Here is a 22,975-nt window from a genome sequence, read left to right as displayed (position 1 = left end):
AAGACTCAGCCCCAGTTACCTCGACATTTGCCAAACAGGAGGACTAGAAGGATGAAGTGGTAGTCTTTTATTTTTTTATTAAGTTTATACGTGGATAGATTTTACTTTCTAGTTTGCAATTATATATATATATATAAAGGCAGACAACATATAGTGGTGGACATGATAATCAAGTTTATATAGCTTGGATATTTGCTACTGGATGGCTTATAATGCAGTTAGGTGGTGAACTGACTTGGTTTCCCACAGGACACGTTGAGACCACCTAAGCAGGCTAAGTGGTTGTAACCTGCTTGCAAATTTTATAATGAAAAAGAAAGATCTAACAAGCTTAACAAAAAAAAATATTGACGTATACTTAAAAATATATTAATAACAAAAAAACTAGTTTAATGTGAGCTGATAAAATGACTCAATGCACATGTTAAGTAATCTCTATAATATTAAAAAATACAATTTAAACAATAAAAAATTACACATTGTTTTTTTGCACTCTAAAATAAGTTTACATGTGAAAAAAATTGATTCCTTTCAACTCATGTTAGATCTTTGGTTAAAATAACTCTATGCTGATTTAATTTAATTTAAAAATAACTTTATTAAAGTGAATTAACCCATGACATGAGGTGAGGTGTAAAGTAGTTGATTTGTGTGGGGTTCACTTTCTACCAAATCTTTAAATTTTATTAAAATGGGTTGAAGATAAAAACTAATGTCAAAAAAAACGTCCAGACATGAAAAAGAAGTCAAGACCACATTCAACTCCACAAAACTTCAACATAAAAACTTAATTAAAAAAAATCAATATAATAACCAATTAAATTTTTTAATATAAAATTATTTATACACATAATAAGTAAAATGCTAAAATTACTTAGAACCATAACTAAAATTACTATACACATAATAAGTAAAATACTAAAATTACTTAAAACCATGACTAAAATTACTTGGAACCATAGAGACAAAGATATTACCAAAACAATAGTAACACCACTTGTAAATCTATTCCACACACCAAAACTACAAATTCCCAGAAAAATAGCTGTACAGTTCGACTGACAGAAAAAGAGAGGAGATTTCCCCTATTAGCTCTCTTTCCTTCGCAAGGTAAAGCGTTTCCACTGCACCTTGATCTTTGTGCCTCAAATTTTGTCCAGATCTTTGTGCCTCAAATTTTGTCCAGAGCGCAAACCATATACTGAAATATACTAAGCTGTAGTTGTAACTTTACTGTCCAACCTGTTTTGATGCAATTGTCAGGCCCCAGTTGAATACTAACTGCAGCCCCTGATACCCTTCTGGAAAACGTCCACTGGGTCTGCGAATTAATATTATTCCATTCTCTGTTTCTTCCAGCGAGCCTCTTCGATGTGTGTTCTTCAGGGATTGCAAATAAGCCCTCCGGTCCTGCCGGGTACAAGATTAATTAGGGGATTCTGGATCCCCGGATTAAACCGGCGCCCTGTGCTCCGAAGAAGATCTGAGAAACGAAGAAGGATACATGGATGATATGGTCAATCGCTCTGATCTCAAACCACGCTCATACCAACGACGCCCTGATCCGCCAGTGTCTTGGCTGCACGAAGCGTTGCTGTTCTTTGAAGTCTGCTTTGAGAGATCGGGGCGGATTTCAGAGGCGGACGGGCCATGAGAGCGCGAGTGGGAGAGCGCATTGCGGCTACAGTTCCTGTGCAGACCGGGCTTTAGCCCTTCTTCAGTGCAAACATACCATTCGGCGCCCGACTGATCCATTTCCTTGCGCAGCCTCACCAGCGAATGCCCCGTCGAGTGTGAGCGACTGAATTCCGTCGCTTGATCGCCGGGCGATCCGTGAGAATTGCCTCTCTCGGGAGCGACGGCGGTGTCGTTGTGGTTGTCCCTGCGAACGCTGCCGTTTCTCCAGCTGCTTCTTGTTCCGTCCACCCTAACCGTTACCTCATCCGGCTGGGTAACGACCTCGAGGGGCTCGATGATTCCGTAGCCGGTGCCTGTTGGGTTCTCGTCGTCGGTGGGCACCAGAATGATTCGGCAGACCGGGCACGTTGTGTGAGAGAAGAGCCACGTGTCGATGCAGTCCGGATGGAAAGCGTGGCTGCACTTGGGCAGCAAGCGGAGCATCTCCTCGTCCTCGAATTCGTTGAGACAGACCGCGCACTCGACGATTTCTTTGGTCTGCGCCTTGAGGCCCTTCACGAGATCGTAGGTGAACACCGGGAAGCTTTCGATGACGGCCCTCTCGAGACCACCGTTGCCCTCGTCCTCCCACCATTCCTGTGGAAGGATTCCCCTGGGTCTTCGTCTCGAACGCCTCATGCTGTCGTCTTCTTCTGCGCGCCGGCGGAAGTAGATCGAGAAAAACCCTACCAAGAAAAACGCGCTCAGCAGCACAGTGACGATAATGGCTAAGGATGGATTAAAATGACCATTGAAGGCGAAGATGCTATGGTTGTTATTCGATGGGCTACTGATGTTACCCTCTGTTTTGTTATCGCTCAGCCCCATGACAGAAAATGGTGAAGCAAAACTCAGATTCCCAGAACTTCCTGTGACTAAGAAATTAAAACCTCCATCACTTGAACTATTTAGCAGCATCCCGAATCGTCTGCTCTTCATTCGTATCTTGACCAACACCCACGCCTGATAAAATTGAAACTCTGACACGGTATTGACCTCACAGAACCCTGCCTATATATAAATTACAGGCGATATTAAAAATGACAAAAACAATGAAAAAAACATGTATTTAGGATAGGATTTGATTCCAAATCGCTTTGAAGACATTGAGTCGACCTAGAAGTCTCCGCTGGCCATTTTTGTCAACTGAAAAGACACATGTGGCCAACCATTTCGCAATCCGCTGAACAACTTGAAAAAGCCCTAATTGAATGGCCACATTAGTCAAGAATTGGCCTTGTCATTAACAAACCAATAATTAGCGGCAGAGGGCGGTATTCATTCAATCGGTGCATGTGTTTAGTCGGAAAGAGTCGGTGTGATGGTTTGCAAGTGGGAAACTTCATTGGTCAGCCATCTTAATCCCTAGCACTCTACTCTGTTTCTGGTGTGAATAACGTGTGGGGAACGGGTTGGATTCTTTTATTCAATGTATGTGTTTAATCGGAGAGAGTCGGTGTGATAGTTTGCAAGTAGTGAACTTTCATTGGTCAGCCACGCCATCCCTTGACCTGTGCTCTGTTGCTGATGCAGACAATTAAGGTGGAAGTAGTTTGCAAGTCAAGATTCTGATCCTATTTTCTTTGTTGGTTGTAATTTTTAATGATAAATCTTTTGCAATTAACGGGCTCGTAATTGCGGTTGCCTCACCAAATCCATTGGTTGGAAAAAGGAGCAATTCTCTACGAGGATTTTTGCATTTTCCATATATATATTAAATTAATATAGTAGGAAAATTTATCGTAACATGGTTGTCAAAGTAGAAATAGGGTAATTATCATTGACTGCTATCTTAATGCAAGCCCATCACTGTTATTCAAGGAAAACCACTTTACTTGGAAATATCTTGCTAGTGGTCCATAAGGGGCTGGATTTCACTCCTAGGCCACATGCCTCTATAAGGGGCAGAATTTCACTCCTACACCACATGCCTCCATAAGGGGTAGGATTTGGATTTCACTCCTACCAGATGCTTTTAGATTTTGGGTTGTTATTCAAGGAAAACCACCCCACCCGTAAATACCTCACTAGTCTCCTACCAGATGCTTTTAGATTTTGGGTTGTTATTTAAGGAAAACCACCCCACCTAGAAATACCCTGTTAGTCATCCATAAGGGGCAAGATTTCACTCCTATGCCACAGGCCTCCATAAGGGGCAGGATTTCACTCCTACCCCACATGCCTCCATAAGGGGCAAGATTTGACTCCTACCAAATGCTTTTAGATTTTGCGCTGTTATTCAAAGTCGTCCATAAGGGGTAGGATTTCACTCCTACGACACATGCCTCCATAAGGGGCAGGATTTCACTCCATGCTTTTAGATTTTGGGTTGTTATTCAAGGAAAACCACCTCACCTAGAATTACCCCACTAGTCGTCCATAAGGGACATGATTTCACTCCTACCCCACATGCCTCCACGGAGAAGTGAATTAGAGGGATTTGAAAGGTTTTGACCCTTGCCACATGCATCTAGATTTTCACTGTTAACTTGTTTCCTATAGCTACCACTATAAACCTTTACTCCTAAGCCACGCCACATGCCTCCATAAGGGGCAAGATTTCACTCCTACCAAATGCTTTTAGATTTTGGTCTATTATTCAAAGTCGTCCATAAGGGGCAAGATTTCACTCCTACCACACATGCCTCCATAAGGGGCAAGATTTCACTCCTACCAGATGCTTTTAGATTTTGGGTTGTTATTCAAGGAAAACCACCCCACCTGAAAATACCCCACTAGTTCCATAAGGGGCAAGATTTCACTCCTACCAAATGCTTTTAGATTTTGGTCTATTATTCAAAGTCGTCCATAAGGGGCAAGATTTCACTCCTACGACACATGCCTCCATAAGGGGCAAGATTTCACTCCTACCAGATGCTTTTAGATTTTGGGTTGTTATTCAAGGAAAACCACCCCACCTGAAAATATCCCACTAGTTTTCCATAAGGGGCAGGGTTTCTCTCCTACCCCACATGCCTACAAGTGAATTAGAGGGAATTGAAAGGTTTTGACTCTTGCCACATGCATCTGGGTAGCACTACCACTATAAACCTTTAGGTGCTTTCTGCATGCACATATGAATGGGAAGGGTTTGAACCTTGAACATCCTCTCACACAACACTTCATTTTCAAAACCATCCCCAATAGAACTGTGCAGAGAAGAGTCACTATACCTTTAAGTGTTTTAAGTGTGCCTTTTCTGTGAGCACATATGAATTAAAGGGTTTTGAACCTTAAACCTCCTCAAATATAGCACTTCATTTTCAGGATCATCACCAATTAAACTGCCCAAAAATTATAACAAATCCCTATCTTTATTTAAATGGTAATTTCTATGATATTTAAAAAAAACTAATCACAAATACGTAAACTTAAACTGAGATAAAGTCAGTTAATTTTAAATTAAGTAAAGTTAACTTAATTCACAATGTGATTCAATGTCAACCTCACACTTTTCTGAAAGCACAATCAATTTTGTTTTACTCTTCTGAATCGTGTCAATAGTAAACTGCACATTTTAAATCTGGTTACCATTTTTATTATTTTTGTCCTATTGACTGCCGAAGATAAATGCACATTTTATATGCAGCTGGAGCTGTTTGGTGTGTGTTCTTTTCGTTATTGTTGTTTTAGCTCACGGTTTCACTATGTTCCCGACTCCCACCGATTCTGGCTGTTTCAGGATTGGCTCACACCTTTGCTGGCCCCAAAAAATCCATTCTGAATATTATATACTACGCGCCTGCCTCAAATGATATGCTCCATTTGAGATTGCTGCAATTCTGTAAGCGCTGTTGGGAAAGCTTCATCCCATTTGAATTCAACACTCTCTGGTAGTAACACTTGGCATAGATATGTCTTTGCGACCAGGAATGAAAAATTCGCACAGTAGTGGTAAGGATATGTTTAAGTTTAGTTTAATTTAGAAAGAAATAATTTTTTTCAATGGAATTTACTAAAATTTGGCAATAAAATTTCAAATTTGGTTGTTGTTTAAAATACATTTTTGAATGTATAAATGGAATCGGTATTCTTGAAAATTTTTTTGGCAATCAAATTATGTAAATTAAACAATTTAAACTCAATTTTTTAAAAATCTATATCAGATTTTGATTAAAATTAACCAGAAAAATGATAGTGAAAAAAACTATTTAGTCTATAAATTAAAATACACTAATATATTTATATTATCAAAAAATAAACATAAAATAAACAATATTGTTAAAAAAATTATCAATACCCCTTAATCCCTTCTTAATTTAGCATATATTGCATGAGTTTTGACGTTTTCTCTCTCTATTCTCCTTTATGAAGCATGTCAAGTAAATGTATCCAGAGCCAACTAAAAACTTGCAGGGCTTTTTTTCAGAAAGAAAAGCTTCGATATTTATATTAAGGAAATATATTTATACATCATAAAACTGATGGGTCTTTTTTAAACAAGACCGCGATAGGGAAAGTCTTTGATATGAAGATAACAGCATAGCCTCGATATCAGAAGCATTACATAGAAAGATAATGTGGCATAAAGACTCATTGCTGGAAAAAAGCTTATCAGTAATGGGACATATAGCACCTCTGATCAGAGTCTACAAAAACAAAATTGAAAACTTTATACGCAACAGACAAGAAGCTGTTATGTAGGAGGAGGATAGAGAGCCAATACTGAAGATAGGACAAAATTGGAGGAGATGTTTGAATCTTCAAAAACTTTTAGATTCCTCCATTTCCAGAGGCACCAGATTGTTGTGGGAAGGATTGGGCGAATGTTTGCATTCTGTCCTCCCCACCAGGTGAAAGCTGCAACAACCGAAGAGAAGTTAGGGAGCTGAAAGGAGAAAAACGATGCAATATCATACCAGACAAGTAGAGAGATCCTGCAGGCCTATTCTTCTCAACTTAAATATTGAAAGAATTTTGTTGAAGATATTAATACAATCCAGCCCATGGAATAAAAGCACAGAACATTTTTTCCAAACAATTTAATTGCTAATCTGACCACATTAAATTCACATCTTAATTCACCTTAAAGATGGAAGAATCTCATTGATCATGTATTGATTACTAAGAATCTCATTGAGACTTTGGCACATTTTCAAGATTCGTTGAAAATATTAATATAGTTCAACCCATGGAATAAAGGCCTAGAACAATTTTCCCGATCTGATTTACATCAACTCCAGCTTAAAGACGGAGGAAACATCGAAGAATCTCAAAGAGACTTGGTAGATTTTCTTTGAGAAGAAGCAATATTTCAATGTGAAATCTTATTATCATCCAATCTAGATTATATTGGTATAATTAATAAGGTTTTTAGGATTTTTAACTAATATTCTGGGAATATTAGGATCGAGTTTTTTATCAGATTATTTCGAAAGAGAAAAGACCATTTTACAAGTTTTTAAATATAATATAGATTTAAAGAATAGGATTTAATTTTTCTTTTTCGAGGAACCAATCAATAATCATTGGATTACTTATGGTTATGTTTTTAATTTTAAAACTTTTTAATCTTATAGTGAAAGCATTATTGTTAGGAATTTTATTAAATATAAGTTTATTGATAAGAATGTTAATCATATTCTATATATTAATTAATTATATTAAATTCTGAATTTAAATTTATGTGATCTATTTTGTATTTAAGAATTTTCTTATAAAAATCACATTTACCCAGTGTGGTTTATTATCCAGATTAAGATGGAAGAACTATCCCAATTTAAAATTACATAATGTAGAGAAGAGAGAAAATCAATTTCTAACAGTTGAAATATAATAGTAAAAAATGAAATTTAATAAAGATATCTACTCAAGGGTGAAGTTATAATATATACTAAATTTTAATAAATACAATATAAAAGCTTTTAGTTTTAAAATAAAAAAAACAAATCATGTAAAAATAAACATAAAATAATATAGAAATTTTTAAAGAGGGTAACACTGTTAATTACTTTATGAAATGAGTCTTTTTATAAACCATGTTTGTTACAATAGTCAACATATTATATATATCTATTGATAGGGTGTGACCCTAACCTCTTTATTAATGTAATAAGTCCAAGGGGCTCTGTTAGAGTAATGATTAGTTAGTTTAATAAATAAAGCCCATAAGCATTGTAAGTGGTTGACATTATAAAAAAGGACTACAATTAGTTATAATGGGTTGTAGTTAATAAAAAAAGTGGTTAACCCACATTACACAAGAGACCATGAGTAATTAGTATTATGGGTCTCATGAAACTATATATGTTGAAGATAGTAAGAGAAGTTTTTCTTTGTGTTGTGTAATTGAGCTCTGCTCTACTGGAGGTTGCCCCCTCAAATAGGCAAGTGAATAATATTGTTGCCGATCTTAATAAAATATTTCCATTATTACCATCTCATTGTGTTATTTTCTATGCTATCTCTAGCATATTTTGGACTTTTGATATTTTATGCAAGTCAAGAATACTACAAGTGGTATCAAAGCACTTTCTCGGGCCAATCGCACCACCAATTTTAGCAAATTATTTTTAGGCTAGAGATGTGTTCCTACATCTTTAAACTACAAAGATCTATCGTTACATGCATCAACCTGCGGTTGGGGAAGCATACATGCAGAAACAAGAGGTGGTCACGTCTATTGGACTCCCTTGTAACCCTTGTTGGAAGCCCCCCAAGGTTACCCTAAAACCAACCCTAGATAAGTCGTCAATTGTCTTGTTGCTACAATATACCGAGAACAACATTCGAGGAGATTACTCGAATGTACCTAGGGTAGTCGGGTAGTATGAAAAATGGCATGGTCGATCCTCTTTAGTTAATGCTCTGAAAGATTGGGTCGAGTACTATTATTGGACCCTTGGCATATATTGCGATCTGTAACACTCGACACTTTTTATTGCCATAATTCTATCATTTCCTACTGATTTGTCATCACATTTCACAGTATCCATAAGTTGGGGTTTCTACCGCCGCAGTCTTAATAAGTTGGGACAATCAAATTCCTACACATTTTGCAATATCCAACAGTTGGGGTTTCTGCCGCCACAATATTACTCAGTTGGGACCGCCAAATTCCTACACAATTTGCATAAATGGAACAATATTTTTAACTCAACAATACCTAGGATGATGAAACTAAACTACATTTGGGAGCTCTTTATTTGGACCAAGAACGCTCGCAGTGTTGGCAATGGCATAAAAAATGCTACACTAGAAAGCCAACTTGGAATATGTTTTCTATATCCATTTGTGCCCATTTTGACAGGGACTCTCATTGTTTGGGTTGCCTCATGAAGCTCAAATAAACTGGTACATTTCAAAACTACATCACGACATTTTAACAACTGACTATCCAGAGCGACAACCTTGGGGATGCCTTCTATATGGGATGTTTCATTAGTGGCCTCAAGGAAGCCATCCAGACACATGTTAGAATGCATCAACCGACTACTTAGTTGGAAGCCTACCATAAAGATTTAGATGCATAAAATGCTATTAATTCCCAATCTACTCATCCTTCATTCACATCAAAGGCATGTCCCACCCCTGTTAGTGGCCCCACCCAAACCCTTAAGGTGCAAAAGGTGTCGCCAACGGAAATGGCTGAAAGGAGAAGATAAGGATTGTGTTACTATTGTGATGAAAAATATTCCCTAGGTCACAAATGTAAGGAACCAAAATTCTTTCAGAATGACGTGATTGAAAATAAATTAGAAGAGGAGGCCCAATCTACTGAAGTGCCTGGGGAGAATGTAGTGGAACCCCAAGATACTACAATAGATACTACAACAATACTTGATGAACTAGTTATATCACTCCATGCATTAGCAAGTATTTCTTCTCCACAAACACTTAAAATCAGAGGCTTTATTAAGCATCGATTAGTGGCGGTATTGATTGACAATGCCAACACACATAATTTTGTCCATAAACGGGTTGCTGAGGCTGTGCTTTATTTTGTTCGGGCAATATCCAATTTTCAGGTCCTTAGTCGATGAGGGGACCATGAAATGTGAAGGATGTTGCGAGAATGTAAAGCTCCAGATGGGGACTATCACTTTAAGACACATGTTTTCCATTGAAATGGGAGGTTGTGACATCGTCCTTGATAGTAATGTGAATGTAATGAATGATGAGGTGATCGTTTGTTAGTGGATCGATTTGGTCTTCATGGATCTAGTCACGATAATTAGTTGTTTGATATGGTCTCTAAAAGTATGGATGCCTTGTGGTTTTAGTCGTAGCGGCTAGTTGTTAAGCATCGATTAGTGGCGGTATTAATTGACAATGCCAACACGCATAATTAAGCATCGATTAGTGGTGGTATTGATTGACAATGCCAACACACATAATTTTGTCCATAAACGGGTTGCTGAGGCCGCGCATTGTTTTGTGTGGGAAATATCCAATTTTCAGGTCCTTAGTTAATGGGGGACCATGAAATGTGAAGGACATTGTGAGAACATAAAGCTCTAGATGGGGGACTATCACCTTAAAACATACATGTTTTCCATTGAAATGGGAGGTTGTGACATCGTCCTTAGAGATTATGATCCAAGTGGATATTGGTGGCCACCTGCCTATTCCACTTGGACCCCCACCATTATTTCTTTCATTTTTTCAATTTCATTAATTGTAGCACAATTTATTATTTTGGCAGTTTTTTGGGTCCTGAACTTCCGGAATTGTTTTGAGGCCCTAAACAACATTTTTTGGAAAACGCCAAAATGACTTACATTTGCAATCGAAAGTTATAGCCCTTAGATAGATCTTTCTAACAAGGTATTGTGCACCTCAAACAAAGATCGTATTCCAAAGTTACAACCCCGGGAAGTTGATGTACCAATTTACCCCAACAGGGCCCATAGTTTTGGTGCTTCATCTCTTAGGGTTAGGTTTTTATATGGTTAGGTTTTTCCATTATTTCTCAATAATAAATAGGCCTTCGAGCCTCATTATAGCACAATTCATAGATATGTAGCCGCCACATATCTTCTCAGAGATAAGCTACCATCGTCTAAGCTAGTTATTTCCATTCTTTATGTAAGCATATTTAAGTTCTTTGATATTAATGAAATGAATTACTATTTCTACTGTATCTCTGTATTTATGGTTATATCTGTAATATGTTGCGTTCCTGTTTAAGTTCATATTAGTGGTATCAGAGCAGTCTGCTCTTTCTATGTTTTTCTTTGCATGTCCCCAATGACATGAGGGTATAAGGAGTTAGGGCTCAAACTGGTTGAACCTTTGCAAGACCAACCTAAACCCCAACAACCTCCCATGGAAGAAGAAAAGAAAGATGAGGGAGCAAGAGATCCTTTCAAAATATTGCTTGAAGAAGCTCTCGAGCGATAGAGGAACACGATGATGGACAACTTTTCCTAGATCCTTCGGCGGCTACCCACAGGTGGTGCATCTTCTTCTCGTAGCCACTTTGGAAGCACCACTCCCTTTAAGGTACAAGTGAGCTTTGACATCCCCATATTTGAAGTTCAAATAGATGCAGATGCCATATATAAATGGTTAAATCCGCTAGAAGGATATTTTCCAGTTCATGATTTTTCCAACCAGGAAAATATTAGTTTTTCACTCCTTAAAGCTGCCCCCCATGTCAAGGATTGGTGGGAAACCTACTGTGAGATGAGGGACAAGAGTGAACCCTCACTATTTTCAGCCGCACCCACTTGGAATTATTTTTGGGATGCCATAAGGGAACAATATTACCTTGTCGCGAGCTATGAGGATAAATACATAAAGTGGACCACATTGTGATAGGGAAGGGACAAAGACATGCTGGAGTTCACAAATATTTTTCATATGCTTCACTCGAAGTTGGGTATCAAGGATTCTGGGACATTTGGTACTCAAGTACCACGACTGTCTACAAAAGTACATTTAGGAGGAGATGGAGTTCTTGGACATCTCCTCGATCGATGCTGCCTGTCGATACGCTATCAAGATCAAGTCGAAATTTAAACAAAAGAAGTGAGACTTTGTATCTGCGAATCCGAAGCAAGGGAAAGGCGCCCCAAACCGCAAAATAAAGGAAAAAGTCAAGGCGAGGTGACCTAAGACAACCCGTCGAAGCCGCAAGCTAAGAACAACACCAAGAATAAAAATAAGGACATAAGAAAATGGTGTGAGTTCCATAAGAGCACCACTCACAACATAAGTGAGTGTCGGACCAAGCAGTCACTGGTGGCCAAGCTAAATGCTTCCGAATTAGATGCATGTTCTGACTTTGAATCAGAATCTAACAAGGGGAATGACCAAGGGAAGCATACTATTGACGCAGAGCCTAGTTCCATTGTTGCCAACACCAAGATCCAGAAGGAGGAGTTTGAAGATCCATAGGAGGGGAAGCTCCTCTTCCACTCATAGATGTGAGTGAAGGGTTCTTCGTTGTAGTTCATTTTCAACAATGAGAGCCAAAATAACCTCATTTCAGCAGAGGTCATGAAGTGAATGTGCCTACCAGCCACATCACACCCACAACCGTACACCATAGGGTGGCTTCACCAAGGATGAGATCTCCGTGTTAGCCAACAATGTTGCCTTCCCTACAACATCAATCCCTTCACAGATGGGGTATTGTGTAATGTTGCTCCTCTTGAAGTTTGTGATGTATTATTAGGCCAACCATACTTGTGGAAATGACATGCTGTGTATGAGTCTAGGTCTCGCACTGTTATTATTACTTTTGGCAATAAGTTGTATGAGATACCAGAGATAACACCACCTACCGCCATCTCTTTGATCACTCCGAAGCAATGTAGTAAGATAATTTCCCAGATTGTTATAGACATTTTTGTGCCTTACAACATTGAGCCTGAAATGTCCATAATCTAAGGGATCCAAAGTCCCTAAACATGTTGTTCCTACCCCTAGAGGAACAAGTCTAACAAACCACAACAATTCACAGAAGTTCTCCACCAGAAACTGCTCAAAAACAAGTCAATTCAGGATCATTTCAGTGGCTACACTAGCTGTTTGCGCTGAATGTCAAAGCCAACACTGGCTACCTGCGTTGAATGTCAAAGGGAACACTGGCTACCTGCGCTGAACGAGAATGGACATGTGGCAAGCTCATTTCTCAAGGTGTCAAAACCCAGGAAGCTTCCAAAATGACACTTGCCTCAGGGAATTCGACTGGTGATGAGTAAGAGGTTCCAAATCTCCAAGTGGAAGCAAGAACCTCCAAGTGGAATCAAGAACTGACAGAGGGAGAGGACACTAGTCAGATCTCAAGCTGACTCATCCTCTCTCCAAACATCTATATATGGATCTCTCCTCCATGAGATCTAGAGGCTGGAATTTTGTTATTGCAAAGAATTGCTGTTGGTTTGAGATTTGAATCATTGGGTGCTTAATGCTTTGAAGGGGGTGAAGATAGGAATTCCATTTGCTGGGAAGGAGATGCTGGATTGGAGCCCTCTGGGTTGTATCTCTTCCTGAACCTTGTTATTCATCAATAAAGCTATCTTGGTTTCTCCTATATACTGATGTATCTTTGATGTATGATTGCATTAGTATGTTTAGTTTATTTCTAATCCTGAACTAGTTATGAATATGAATCCATGTCTTGTGTAGTGTTCTCTTCTTGTGATCTTGCAGAAAACTCTTGAAGCTGGGTGAGCGAGAAGGCAAGTAGCTGGGAACCCTCAAAGAGAAGAGAGACCGGATCGAGGGACAAACGGAAGACATCGGTTAGTCCATCTATCTCTCTTCATTCTTAATTCATAAAGGAAGAATACTAGAATAGCTGTCTCTGTTTGTTGCTAAGGCACTGTCACACCTTAGGTGTATAGGATCGTCCTGCATAGGCATTTTTCCCCACAACAAATTTGGCGACTCCACTGGGGAGATCTGTTTAGTCATTTTATTTGTGTTTCCATCATTGTTTGTTTCATAGACTCGACAGCAACAATCGAATTGCATCTGCTTTTCCTGGATGCAAAGTAGACGGTTGCTGCTTTGATCCAATCACTGGACTTGTCTATGATCTGAACTATGGACTCACAAATGATTTGATGATCCTTTGTGATAGATCTTAGTACTCCTTCAAAGCATCCCTTTGATTGTACCTTGCTTGTTGCTTTTATTTGGCCTAAAACAGTAGATTAAATAGCAATCTGTGACCTAGAACCAGTGAGAAACGAGAGTTTCTCCTTCAGCGCAGACCCAGTGAAGGGATTCTGCATTTCAACGCAGGTCCCGTGAAGGCTACCTGCGCTGAATGTTAAAACCCCTGTGTTGAGGTTGCGCTGAACCAGTTTGCCCTTGTGCAGCTGGGGTTCTCTGCTCTGTTTTGCCTTGTTTTAATCTCTGATTTTTGTAGCCTGTAACCAGCATAGGTACCAGTCTAATAACTCCTTTTCTCTGCTTAGATTCCGCCTCCTTTTGTACGAAAAGACTGTGAGTGTTTTTATGTGTTTGTGGCGTCATTTACAGTTTTCCTTTGCATGAGTGAAATAATCATCCTGTAGCCCTTGATTCAGATCTGTTGATTGTGATCTTAGGAGGGAGTTCATTGGCTGTTTACAGTTGATTATACATTTGCTTTTGCTTATTGGTTTGAGTTTGTCTCTTTTAAAGTGTCAAAACAAAATTTTATTTCGAAAATCGTTAAGTGTTGTAATCTCTTCTACCCTTTCTGATTTCAGAAAAGTAAACTTGTTTGTATTTGTCATTTAAAAGCAAATTCAAAGTTGTGCAAAAAGCTTTCTTTGTAGGCATCAATACTAAGAAAGCGGAAAACAAACACCTGCATTGTGAATTTGCATCTTGATAGTTTGCATGTTTGATTTAGGAAAAGTGCATTAGAGTGTGCCGATTGCTCTTTGAGAAAAGATGGTGTCTTTCTTTTCCCTTAGTAGCTAGGATTTTCAAAGTTGAAAAGATAAAAAGCTTGCTTATCATCTTTAGACTGCATTTAGGAATTTGTATCATACATCTTGTGGTGAACCTTGAAAGGAAAACTTTAAAAAGATCAACCTAAAATAAACTGAATGAACTTAACAACGCTTTGCAACATAACGCACAACATAGAGGTCTAGGCTAGAGACGTGTTCTGGCGTCGTAAAGCCTGGTGACTGTCGATCTCGTGGATGGTGGGTGATTCCTCCTGAGGGACGATAGCGCCAGTACGGATTGTGCTCCCACGTACCGTCGCGTATATATTGGGAGACCCCTATAGGCATAAAACCTTTATCCTTAGGAAGCCGTGTCGGCCGCCCTACTGATCGCAATGCACTGAACACAGCATTCAGGAAGATCGACCGCCTGTACCCTAAAAAGTATTCTGCGGTTTTGCGAAAAGTTTGGCACACCCTCTGCCTAGAACTCCAGAGCAGTTCCTTTTGGCCTTTTTCAGACTCAATAACATAAAAAGTCCATCCGAGCATTTGTCACTTCGGGCTCGTTAAAACATCGAAGGAGACTAGAGTCATATTTAGCTTTTTCTCAACTCTTTAAAATTGAAAAAGCAAGTTGTGTCTTAAGCGTCGTTAAAATTTATTTTAAACGGAACAATCACCCTTTATTCCTGCGTTGATCTTTAGGTTGAAAAAATGGAGCACACCAACCAAGGAATTCCCCTTGGTGGAAATCCTAGTCCCTTCTCCTCTTGGGGAGATGTTGGTGCGCCCCATATGGCCACATTGTCGCTTCCAGGATTGACAATTGGCCTGCCGGTCTGGATCTTTTCAACCAATGTTGTTCAGAACACCACTACTCCTGAACAGTCGAGTCAACAGTTAGATTAGACCAGAGTTGCCCACCAGCCTTCCACTTCATCTAATTCTTCCTCTCCTCCTTCCTCTTCGCTTGACGGAACTGGTAAAACCAAAAACCAAGTTCCTAAGGAGAAGAAGGAAAAGAAGAAGAAAGAGAAGAAGAAGAAGGAGCCAAAAGCGACTGGGGGCAAACAAGTGTCGTCTGACAAAAATCCACACACAACACTGACTAGGCCTAAATCGCCATGTGTCATATGCAAGGGAGACCACTTCCACAGAGATTGTCCCTGCATCCCTCGGATACTAAGGGACTGGTCTCCCCGTTTGCACAATTCGGTAGCGTCAACCTTTGATAGCCATGTTGACTGCTCACCGTCAACTAGTGAAAGTGAAGCCCCGGACAGACAGGGAAAGCTAGATTTCCCTGCAAACTGTGTGAAGGTGACCACGCCATCCACCGTTGTCCCTTCTTAGACGAGGCTAAAAGAGTTCTGGAAGATTGCCCGATTTTACGAGCGCAACTTCCTCCTGGATATCAAAAACTCCTGCCAAGTCCTTCACTAGTTGAGAACCCGGCTGGCCCGCCCAGGTGGTCAGCCGAAGCACCTATCATTGAAGATGAACCGTCTGGATCCATGCCTGACGAAAGTCAAAAGGTTGAGGCGGCAGTTGACCCGGTTTTGCCTTCAGAGGCTCTATCTTCGAATGATACCGTCACAGAGGAGAATAAAGACGACACCGTCCAAATTCTCTTCATCAACACAGACTCTGACGAACAAGGGGGCAATTTGCCCACTCCTTTATCGCAGGAAGGAACTTCGTCAGAATCATATCCGGCCGTCTATTCGGTCCCACCACCAAGCAACCTAGTTGTCTCGTTCGACTGGAACCAACTAGGCAGACCCCGGTTGCCAGCCAACAAACCATTCAGAATTATCGTTCAAATATACAGAATGGTAATGGCTGGCACTATCATTGATGAGGGGGCATCTGTGAGTATCCTTTCCTCTATTGCTTGGAAAGCGCTTGGTTCGCCAGCGCTTTTGCCTGAAATGAGAAATCTATCAGGCTTTGATAAAGGAACCAGTCGACCTTTAGGGATCCTGCCCAATGTGCCCATAACATTGAAAGGGAAGACCGTTCAAATGAACGTGATGGTCATTCAAGGACCCTTGGATTATAACCTACTCCTTGGACGAGACTATATATATTGCATGGGAGCCATCGTCTCCTCACTCTTTAGAGTAATGTGTTTTCCGCACGAAGGAAGAGTGGTCAAGCTCGTGGACCATCTTTCATTTCCCGAATCACGCATCGCAAATAGTCATATACCATCCCTAAATGGTCTCTTCATGCAATAAATGTCTCAACCCATGGTCCGTCCTCCTGATGAGCGCGAGTAATCCGGGAGGATATGACTGGAACCCAGGGGGCATGCATCCTGGTCTGCTTCGGCAGGAAAACTTTGGGTATAGTGTAGGTTTCCGCGGGAGAATATGACTAGTCTGTACCCCGCCCTTGCTGGAGAGGGGTTATTCTAGAATAAGATTCTTTTGTCAAAGTTATGTGTTTGGCGCTCGTTGTCATTCACCTTTGTCTATCTCGGTAGACATCGCCGAAGGAGTGTTTCGTTTGAAAGATTAATGAAACAATCTTTGGGTAACCTGAAAGAGGTAGGCCTCTCCCGATAGAACAAATGTTTTGTCTGCAAATTGAGGGGTAACCTTGAAATCATACTTTATACCTGGGGGCATGCAAACCTTTTGGAGTGCAGGAAAAGAGCGGTTATTTATCTGTTTTTTGGGTTAGCCGTTTCCTAACTTGCATAAAGAAAGGATGCGGGGCATAGCTTTGTAAGATGAAGCTCCATAAAAAATATAATCTTAATGAGACATTCTTATCATATGACTGGGTATTCGAGCAGTTTTAGCACACAGTTCATGCTTGTTAAAAAATAAACGCAAGATCCGAGCAGTTTTAGCACATAGTTCATGCTTGTTAAAAAATAAACATAAGATTGAGCAAATGTTTCCACCCGCGTTTAAGCTCGTTAAAAAATGAACTATCCCGGTAAATAACCACAGTGAATGTAATATCATCAGCCATTAAAGCCTTGGTCGTGTTTGCACCGTCACCTCCACTTTTCCATTGGCCGATCGTTCACCTCCATATGTTTGTTTACCCATTTTGAGGAACAGCTGCGAAGAGTGATTTCACTAGCCATCCTTGTGACACTGCCGTGATTGGAAAATTCCAACCTGTACCTGGAATCAGCTGCTAACCCGTTTTATCACTCGTTCCTCAAAAGACGAGTCTTCTTTAAGCTCTTTTCATCTGACTCGTAAAATATGAAAAGATTGCCGAGTCCTTGGCCTTCCAGCTCGTTAAAGGGACAGGAAGAGCTATCCCTCCTCTAGATTTTAATCTTTTTGGACCTGAGGGATTATTGCACAAAAAGATCGAGCGCTTGTTTTATTCGGCTCGTTAAAACTATCGAAAACTCATCCCTTTTGTATTGTTTTATACTGTTTCGGACTTAAGGGATTAGATGACGAAAAAGGACTTTTGGAGTTAACTTTATGTACCTTTTTAGACTCTCTAAAAATGAAAAGGACCGAGTTATCCTTGTCGTTAGACTCGTTAAATGCATTAAATAGCGACAAACTTGTCTTTAGACGAGAATGAGTTTCACTATCGCTAGGCTCGTTAAAACATAGCGATGGGCTTGCCCGAAGGGCAAGTTATAGAACAAGCATATGTTATCCTCCTCAAGCTTGACAAAAATAAAGAGGTACTGGTCAGCAATGACTGGGGAAAAATTGGGAGAAACTCAAGAAAACTTTGATGGTAGCAAGTCGCTCTTGAACATGACACTTTTCCTCCATACCACAGTCGGGTTGGGTTGTTTCATTCACCGGTCACATCACCATGGTCTCGCCATACCATCCATATTTGGGGTAATGCTACCGATTCATCGCATCAGTGTCGCCATATGTTCAAGAGAAGTCGTTCAGAAAAGTCAACCGTGTCCCATCCACTGCCGTACATTATCCTTCATCCTTTCATGACCGCCACCCTGAATCATATGCCATAGATCGTTTTCACCTCCATCAAAATCATTAGCTCCGTTCCGTGTCATTGATGTGGGATTCATTAAGGCCCTCCTTTGACGGATCGCTTCTTGTCGACATCAGCTCATTATCCAAGAAGTTGATCTAGGAACAACCCCTTCAGTACTTTGAAGCTTGCATGCCTCAATGGCAAGTTTCTCACTTCCGGCGACAGGTATACATCAATGACCTTCGACCGAAAGATTTTGCGTGGTGTTCGATGCCAAGTCCTTTATTCACACCACGTGAATTGTACTGCAGTACCTTGAGGGTCATTATCATTATCGGTGATTCCTGTCGCGCTTGTTAACGGTTTACCTCATTGACCGGTAATCAAGCGATGTCTTTCCATGTTCGACTTCAGAACAATTCTCACATGGATCGACTTGTACTTAAAGTGAAGATCGAACGAGTTTGAAGACCCCGGATCTAGTTTCATCCATCCGGGCTGCGATATATATGCAGGGAAGATAAAGACATTGACATGTACATCATTGCAGCAGATAATCATCCTATACAAAGGATGATAATTTCATCAAAATTATCAGTCTACCATCAGACGATTGTCTGTTCTATGTACAGAAAAATGAATTTATAAAGCTGAGCATGGGAATGCCCGCCTCAGCTAGATCATGAAAGCAGTATGAAAAATAATGTATTGTATTGTATCTTATTACAGGTCTCCTCCCAGCATTGGATGAACTTCGGATCCCCCTGATAAAGCATTTCACCCGATAAACAGCCTCATACTTTAGGGGGCAACTGTTATAGACATTTTTGTGCCTTACAACATTGAGCATGAAATGTCCATAATCTAAGGGATCCAAAGTCCCTAAACATGTTGTTCCTACCCCTAGAGGAACAAGGCTAACAAACCACAACAATTCACAGAAGTTCTCCACCAGAAACTGCTAAAAAACAAGCCAATTCAGGATCATTTCAGTGCCTACACTAGCTGTTTGCGCTGAATGTCAAAAACAACACTGGCTACCTGCGTTGAATGTCAAAGGGAACATTGGCTACCTGCGCTGAACGAGAATGGACATGTGGCAAGCTCATTTCTCAAGGTGTCAAAACCCAGGAAGCTTCCAAAATGACACTTGCCTCAGGGAATTCGACTGGTGATGAGTAAGAGGTTCCAAATCTCCAAGTGGAAGCAAGAACCTCCAAGTGGAATCAAGAACTGACAGAGGGAGAGGACACTAGTCAGATCTCAAGCTGACTCATCCTCTCTCCAAACATCTATATATGGATCTCTCCTCCATGAGATCTAGAGGCTGGAATTTTGTTATTGCAAAGAATTGTTGTTGGTTTGAGATTTGAATCATTGGGTGCTTAATGCTTTGAAGGGGGTGAAGATAGGAATTCCATTTGCTGGGAAGGAGATGCTGGATTGGAGCCCTCTGGGTTGTATCTCTTCCTGAACCTTGTTATTCATCAATAAAGCTATCTTGGTTTCTCCTATATACTGATGTATCTTTGATGTATGATTGCATTAGTATGTTTAGTTTATTTCTAATCCTGAACTAGTTATGAATATGAATCCATGTCTTGTGTAGTGTTCTCTTCTTGTGATCTTGCAGAAACCTCTTGAAGGTGGGTGAGCGAGAAGGCAAGTAGCTGGGAACCCTCAAAGAGAAGAGAGACCGGATCGAGGGACAAACGGAAGACATCGGTTAGTCCATCTATCTCTCTTCATTCTTAATTCATAAAGGAAGAATACTAGAATAGCTGTCTCTGTTTGTTGCTAAGGCACTGTCACACCTTAGGTGGATAGGATCGTCCTACATAGGCATTTTTCCCCACAACACAGATCGGGAAATTTATTTTCCTTATGATTCTCCCTCAGGGAAAGAAGAAGATTGTGGCCATGACCTCCAGACAAGGCTCCTTCGCACAACAATAGCAAATGGACAAGGTCGTGGAGGAGTACAGGGAAATCTTCACATCACCCATAGGGGCACCTCTACACTATCAGGTCAATAAATTCATCGATCTGAACCTAGGCGCGCTGCTACCCAATGGACCAATATATTGATGCTCTGTTATGGAGAATGATTAAATCAAGAGGTAGATCAGGAGCTATTGTAGAAAGGACACATCAGGCCAAGTTCATCACCATGTGGGAGCCCGATTGTGTTGGCACAAAATAAGGATGGGACTTGGAGACTCTCTATTAACTATCACATGCTAGACAAGATCATTTTCCGGAATAGGTATCCAATCCCACATATTGATGACCTCCTGGACCAGCTCAAGGGGGCCAAATATTTTAGCAAGGTTGACGTGAAGTCCAATTATCACGAGGTTCCAAGCGAATCCTCTGATGTGTGGAAGACTTCCTTTAAATCCATGGAGGGCCTTTTTGAATGTTTGGTAATGCCTTTTGGGTTGACGAATGCCCCCGTGACCTTCATGAGATTGATGGATGACAACTTGAGACCCTTCACCAACTCATTCATGGTGGTGTATTTGGATGACATCTTGATATTCATCCAGAGTTAGGGAGAGCACCTCCACCATATTCGAAAGGTCCTCCAAACCCTATGGAAACACAAGTTGTGTGCCAATTTGGAGAAATGCACTTTTGGTATGAAACATGTTCAATATTTGGGGTACATCATTGATGAGAGGGGTGTGCATGTGGACCCAACCAAGAAACAAGTAATTCAAGATTGGCCAAACCTAACCACTCTACCTGAGTTCTGCAACTTTATGGGTATTGCAAATTTCTACCGCAAGTTCATGTTGGGGTTCTCTCATATCACTTGGCCTTTGAGTCAAGTCACCAAGGGAGGAGAGAAATCATTCTTTTGGTATCAATACCAATAGAAGGAATTTTTTGAGTTGAAGCATCACCTTTTCTTTGCACCAATTCTCATCTTACTGGACTTGTAACAACCATTTGAGATCGAGACAAATTCCTCCGACTATGCTATTGGTGTAGTTCTTACTCAACAGGGGCATCCAGTGGCATATCACAGTGAGACACTTTCAGAAACAGTCCGAAAGTATCCCACCTATGACAAAGAGATGTATTCCATTGTGCACACTTGCCAATAATGGAAGCATTACATTTTGGGGGAGGAAAAGGTCATCCACACAGACCAACGACTCTTGCAGTTCATATAGAAACAAGGGAAGTGTTGATGCCTCTAAAATCCTAGCATCAACATTGGGGATAACCACCTGGTCCAGACCTTAGAACAACTCCTTTTCCATTTGGTATGGTGGCTCCGACTGGATATTATGGGACCAGTTTCCCATATAATGAATGGTTTGATGGATGATTGCTTTATAATGTATAATAAAGATGATAAGTGTTTTAATCTATAACTCAAAAATATACAAATATACTTATCTAACCTGAGTATTCTATAAACAATGCGATTTCTGATTATTCCTAACAGATAAATAATCATATAGATGGCTTACTTATCAATAGAAAGATGCATTCATATAAAATGATTATTTTGTTTAAGAAATTAAACAAAGTAATTATTAAAACATGTCGCATTCATAACAATGCATATCACTGACATATATCTTTGAAGTATAACAATGCTAAATCTTCAGAAATGACATGATAAAGAATTGTTTGAAGAGCATACATATATCAACAATAACAACTTTTAAAAGGAATGCTTCATCACATAAGGAAACAAGACAAAAGAATAGTGATAGAAATATCGCATGCATTTGAGTCTTTCCAATGTAAATAACACTCCGATTCCACTTTCTTATTTGAGAAAACTTCCAAGAGATACAAAAGTGCAGGTCTTGAAAAAGTTTCTTCACAAAAATGTAGAACTTTGATCCACTACTGATAAAAAATATATTTAGAAGTACAAAAGTGTAACTTATAAAGTCAAGTTTTATACAAATTGAGGACCCTTTCTTCAAAGACATGAAAGGGTTTAAATAATAAAATAAAAACTAACTGTCAATAAAAATCACTTTGAGCTGTTGAAACTACAAACATGAAAATCTGGGATTTGATTTATGAAAATAACAGTGTGATAGCCTTTGAATTGATTCATTGTATCTACTTCTTCTCTTGCACTTGCAACTGAAAAATTGAGAGCATTTCTTGAATTTCCGGAGGATGACTCAGCCTGGAATGTAGTTGACTTGTGTATGTGGCACTTGAAAGCTCAGGAACCATGTAATTGACAGTGTTGACAAGGAATTTGGTGGCCATCTGCTGGCTGTGCGGCTTGACTAGGAAGAACCAAAATGCATCCCAAGTCAAGTTTTGCACTTTGCCGATTTGTTCTTCTCTGCTAGCCAGATCTTGTCTCCATTGATTTTCTAGTGCTTTTGCCTTCGGGAGCTTTCTTGGGGAGCAATCAGAGATCAATTTAGCTCCATATAAGCTGTCATTTACCAACTCGATCACACTGTTCATTGTAGCCCTGGCTCTGGAAGTAGCTCTTTCAGCCTTTATTAACTGTGATTCCCACTCCG

General features: G+C 40.0%; 1 protein-coding gene across 1 annotated transcript; it reads right to left on the bottom strand.

Annotated features, from left to right (window-relative positions):
• Window positions 1-857: 857 nt before the first annotated feature.
• Window positions 858-2,719, bottom strand: LOC149234511 (uncharacterized). Its single transcript, XM_089371858.1, has one exon. The coding sequence runs from the start codon at window positions 2,614-2,616 to the stop codon at window positions 1,453-1,455; it is 1,164 nt and encodes a 387-aa protein (XP_089227984.1). The 5' UTR covers window positions 2,617-2,719; the 3' UTR covers window positions 858-1,452.
• Between the last annotated feature and the right edge of the window lie 20,256 nt (window positions 2,720-22,975).

This window comes from Pinus tabuliformis, chromosome 8, assembly GCF_031772625.1.
Source record: "Pinus tabuliformis cultivar Carrire ecotype Pingquan chromosome 8, CPIR1, whole genome shotgun sequence".
Taxonomy (NCBI): domain Eukaryota; kingdom Viridiplantae; phylum Streptophyta; class Pinopsida; order Pinales; family Pinaceae; genus Pinus; species Pinus tabuliformis.
Note: the sequence above shows the minus strand (reverse complement) of the source record. Positions and strands in the feature narration are given on the sequence as shown.

Excerpts from the sequence above, each read along its gene's own strand:
- LOC149234511 (XM_089371858.1), bottom strand. The coding sequence starts at position 2,616 with ATGAAGAGCAGACGATTCGGGATGCTGCTAAATAGTTCAAGTGATGGA.